At 46.7% G+C, this 5,551-nt stretch overlaps 1 protein-coding gene across 1 annotated transcript; it reads right to left on the reverse strand.

Moving 5' to 3' along the window:
* Positions 1–2,226: 2,226 nt before the first annotated feature.
* Positions 2,227–3,585, reverse strand: H257_18962 (hypothetical protein; the record flags this gene model as incomplete). The annotated part of the gene is made up of 1 exon (XM_009848113.1): positions 2,227–3,585. One exon carries the CDS (start codon positions 3,583–3,585, stop codon positions 2,227–2,229), a length of 1,359 nt encoding a protein of 452 aa, XP_009846415.1.
* Between the last annotated feature and the right edge of the window lie 1,966 nt (positions 3,586–5,551).

Here is a 5,551-nt window from a genome sequence, read left to right on the forward strand (position 1 = left end):
AATGCCAATAATTAAATAAAAAAACTTTTTTATTTAATTAACTAGCCTTTAGTATTACGCCTGGTATATATTTATTATATTTCGGGGGGATGCAATATGTCTAGTCTATTTCCGTCCTTGATCAATTTTGAAATGGTCGGTCTATTTCCGTCTGGAGGTAGTATGTACTAGTACTTCTTTACTGTACTAGTACAGTACCTGCTAAGAAATAACGTTACCGCATTACTACTGTAGTAGTGTACTAGTACTGTAGTAGTATACAGTGTCAATCTAGTCCTTTGCAGTACTGTGCTGTACTATTACTACCGGTACGTAGTAATCATTAACTGTACTCTATGCGGTATCAAATCTTGTCCTTCTAGGTGTACTCCTAGCCAGAGTACTGGCATGATGCTCTCATCGGATGTACCAGTCCTTCGTTTGAAGGCAAGGTTAACTGAAAATAACATCTGTACATCCGCGTGGAGTCTTGATTATGTAGCATACACAATCTACTATACGTGTACAGTACTACTGTAGCTCTACTGTGTACATGTAGTACAGTAGGATTTTACAGATTAATCAGTCAAATTAGAGTATTGTTGATTACATTCCAGAATACCGTAATTACTAATATGACGCATTTTGACAGCTACGTTGAACTTGATTAAAGTATGTATTGTTAATTTTGACGCATTCGATGGTTACTAAGACTTGATTAAAGTATTGTGCATTGTATACCGCTTACGCTTTGTCTCCCTGTGAATCGTCCTGTGTGATTCTTAGTGCGCACTACTTTGTAGTATCGCCAAATCCCTCTATCAATTTAGTATGGCAGAGTATCCTGTTTTGAATGTTACTTCACTTGGTTAACGTAAACTAGTACTAAGTACTACGTAGTACTTACGTACAATGCACTGCACGTATACTGACAGAATACTACGTAGTACTATTCAACTGCACATATCTTGAACGATTATTATGACGTATTTTTAAATAGTACATTGAATATCTTGAGACTGCTTAATGTGACGTATCTTGACAGGTACGTTGAACTTGATTAAATTATGCATTGATTATTATTACTTATTTTGACGGTTATCTCATTTCCTTTGTAACACCTCGGGCTGTAGCTGCTTGGTTGCAGCTACATGGAATTGTAGCTACAATGTCATACTGTAGCTACAGCAGTAACCTGTAGCTGCAAGATCGTAGCTAAATTGATGTGTAGCTACAACGTCCTAGCTACCACTCTGAGGAGTACTGTACATACAAGGTCGTAGCTACATTGATTGTAATCAGGATTTTGTTTGTAACGCCTGGGGCTGTAGCTGCACGGTCGCAGCTACATGGAATTGTAGATAGCTGCAACAGTACATGTAGCAGCAAGATCACAACAACATTGATGTGTTACTACTCCGTCCCAGATACCACACTAAGGAGTAACATGCATGATCGTAGGTACTGTACCGCCATGGGCTATCGTTCAAACATAATCGAAATCATCGCCGTGATCGCCCGAAATCTCTACCCCGACGCAGTGGAGACTGCGAACGAAAAAACTTGTGCGCTTATGATAACCTTTATATTCCATCGACACTACTGTTGCATTGTCTAGAACGTTATTCATTTATTTGGACCAAATGGTCTGGTTATCACATTTTCCTCGGAGACAATATACACCACTCTTGAAAGCGCACTTGTCGTATACGCATATGCTAGAATTCGAGACTTGCAGGGGTATAAAGCGAATGTCTGCTTAGGACAGATCACAATACGTCCTTTTTCTAGTCTTTATTATTTTTTCGCATGCAATATCTACATATTTTATGGGGTTTTCTCGTTGTTTTCTCATGTAACATCTACATCTATGCAAGGTTAAGGCCAGGGCGCCAATGGCAAGAAGTGAGCAATGCAGTTGAGGATGTGCAATCGCCACACTGCCAAGTCGTCATGCTCAAAAGGGCCAATGCTGAAGGTCTGAATGAATTGCTTTGCAGCAATACAAACGAAGACTCCGCAATCGTAGCCGTTGTGTTGTTGGGGTCCAGGAATCTCCATGCCGTGTAATTGACCTTGACGCCCATCCAGGGTATCGACAAAGCGTTGTAAGGTCGTCAGGACGGTCGGACGGGGACTGTGTAACGAGTCGTAGAAGCCGTAACGCTGGTGGGTAAAATCGAGGATACTAAGCATCCAGTGACCAGGAACAAAGATGGGAAAGATCACACATCGAGTTTGCACGCCTTAGGATGACCTTCTTAGGATTCGGGTGGCTTGTTCGAGATTTGGATCGTTCGTCATGCCCTCGAAGAAGTGACTGTTCAAAAAGGCAAATCTTGGCGTAAATTGCACCAGGCTCGCCATGAAAAGGTTGATCACGTCCTCACCAATCCAGGCATCTAGCGAAAGAAGCGATTCCAAGTTGAAATCGTGAGCCCGGGCCATCCAAACGTAACTCAATCTCTCCACGCAAGACAGGTCTGGGAGCGCCCGATGCTGCGCTTTGCCTTTGTTTCGAGGAGGCGGAGAACTCAACGACAACGTTTCAAGGGCGTCGTCGATGGAGGTGCTGTGGTTCTGCAATGATGCTTGTGAGAACAATTCTTCGGTACACCCAACCGAGCTCTTCGAACTTGAGCGACCCAAATCAGGAGGAGTTGATGGAGTCGCAGGAAGCACCGTGCATGGTGAACTTCGTTGCATCAGCCCCAAAACACTTGACTTTGGTCGGGCCCTTGCAACTTCAAATGGGCGCTTCTCCATGCGATCCAATACACTCCGCTTTAGTTGAGCCATTGAAAGCATGTTTGTTGCGGGAGTGCTCTCCATGGGGTCCAAAACACAGAGCTTTCGTTTGGCCCGTGGAGCGACTGCAACTGGGGCTTCTGGTAGAGTCTTCTTCAAGGCGTTGAAATCACTGGAGTTGAACACGACAGTGTTTTCGTTGCGGGACAGATAGACCGCAAACAGTTGCTCCAGCCTCAAGTTCTCTGCAATAGTGTCGTTGCTCGGCTGAAAGTACCGGATGCACTCATTTGTGAGCGGTTTCAGTGCTGAAAACCCATCACGCTTGGTCAATCGGGAGATGGCGATGTATCCTTGTTGGCAAGTGTTGACAACCTTATTGAACTTGGAGCCACGTGCTTTCCAATCCGCGACAACAAGGGATTCCATTGTCTCGCCTTGGATCTTGTAGATTGTCGAAGCAATTGCGTTGACAAACGGCAACTGCTGCAAGTTGAGCTTCAGTGTTCGTTTTGAACCACCAGGGCCAGGCGTCAACGTAACCTCAGTTGATCCCTGAGGCTTGAACATGAACACGGGGTACACGTCAGCTGGCAGGGAGTCGTGCAATCCATCTCGAGGCAGCACGTCAAAGTTCTTTGGACGTGTCACTCGAACAAACACAACTGCGGGTGGACTGTTGGGTATCAACACCTTCAGCTTCGATCCAGCGTCTTCAACGAGCTTGAACTTCGTCGTTTGGTTGAACTGAACGGAGTGCGATGTCCCAAACGTTCCATTTGCAATTCCGTGTTGAGGGTTCACGTTTTGTGTAAACACCACGGGCATACCCTGGATCAAATCGATGGACGGGGCCATGTTGCCGAGCTTTGTGTCGGGAAGGAACATTATGTCAGATATGTCTTTTGACGACAACCCGTTCAATCGACCGTTGAAGTTGGCCACAACTCGAATGGGGTAGTGGTTCCGTTGAAGCTTCGTACACAATGCGGCAGTGTATGCGTTGATGATTGCTTGTCTTGTCCGGTTGTCAGGGGTAGTGTACGTTGTACATCGTTGACTTGGAGGACCTGAAGGAGTGCTGACATTTGATGACGCCATGCTCTTCAAAACCAAACCATCCGAGACAATGCGGCTGTTCAGGATGTCAACAAGCTCTTGCCTACATTCGCCTTTTCGTGCCAGGCTCACATATCGCCCCCATTCGGGATCCTGGGAGAATCGGACGTTTTCATTCAACACCCCACAACATCTTTGAACGACCGCCACAAATGGAAGCCCGGGTCTTCGTAGAGATCGAACTTCAAGTCCCCTCGATACGCAGACAGTGGTGTATACAACGGTTTTCCACCAACAGGGGGCATTTGGAAGAAATCACCAGCCAAAACGACGTTGATTCCACCGAAGGGCAAGTCCAGCTTCGTCCGTGCACGAAGTGCCTCGTCGAGTCGAACCAACTGTTGTTTGTTCATCATGGACATTTCGTCCACCAGGAGTAGCTTGAGATCTTCCGTGTAGCCAGGTACGCCTTTCTCGTCGGCTTCTTTCGCCTCGTGAACAGTGCTCGGGGTCAAGTTGTGCATACCAATCCAGCTATGCAACGTAACTCCGTTGATTGAGACGGCGGCCTTGCCAGTCATTGCGGTTTTGGCAATGCTGAATGGTCTCTTCCACGAGTTACAAAACGCTTGCACAGCAGCGATGACATGCGACTTTCCAGTACCCCCTTCACCGTGCAGAACCATTCGTAGTTGTATGGCGCTCGTTGCAGTGGTGACACTTCGCGGGTCGTGATCTCCATTGTCTTCAAGTTGCCATCGCTGCAATAGAGCACGTGCAATACATGTGAAGCTCAAGTGTTGGCGCATACGAAGGCCAAAAGCACTTGAAATAACACCGATGTGGGCGTAATCGGGCAAAGCTTGAGGTACTTTGCCCCTCTCAACCAGGTTTCCAACAACGACGCCCATTGATGCGGATATCGCAGCATTGGTTGGTGGTCAGTCCCTCGACGAAGCGTCAACAACAGCATCCTCAAGTTACATGTCCATTTTGGGTGCTTGGGACCAGCGGCTTCGTTGCCATGAGAAGTTTGCGTCGGATGTCAAAGGTCTAAAGACATGGGCGTCGAAAAAACGCGTGGAACGAGTTGTCACGTTCGAAAACCAATCCCGTGTCGAATAAAGCAGCGAGGCATCGATGGCTTGGTGTACAGACCTGTTTGGCGAGATTCCAACGTTGGTCCAAGTCAACGTTCCAGGTGCATTGGATCCATCAACGATGTTGTACACTGGCAACTTGACTTGGTTGCTCATCTCCGACGATGACACTGCTTGATACAATTCCGATGTGGTATCGCATGCATAATCACAGTCCAAGTGCCTGGTTACTGATGTCTGCTGGCAACCAGGAGTGCGTTTTCAATGTCAATGTCGTCGAAGTCATCAGGCTCAGTGCGACCATCGTCGTTTTCCATTTGGATGTTCTGTTCTTCCTCCCTGGATGTTCTTGTCTTTGCGGCCTTCTTTCGGCCGACATGGTAGTCTTGCATGAAATGGTACACTTCAGCAGAACCAGTCCTCATCGTAGGTTGAAATGCTTCTCACGCGTCATGCCATGTTGAGCCGTGTGGGCACAAATCCGACAACACACGAAATGGTTTGAAAAGTACCAAAGCAACTTGGGCGTGGAAATCTCTCTCCTCGGTTTCAAACAATCCCCAAAGAATGGCACGCACAAACCACCAGTTAGAACGGGAATACGCGCCAAGCGATGTACCCCAATGCACTTCGACTTGTGCAGGGAATATCTTTCCATGAAGAGT

Source organism: Aphanomyces astaci, assembly GCF_000520075.1.
Source record: "Aphanomyces astaci strain APO3 unplaced genomic scaffold supercont1.285, whole genome shotgun sequence".
Lineage (NCBI taxonomy): Eukaryota > Oomycota > Saprolegniomycetes > Saprolegniales > Verrucalvaceae > Aphanomyces > Aphanomyces astaci.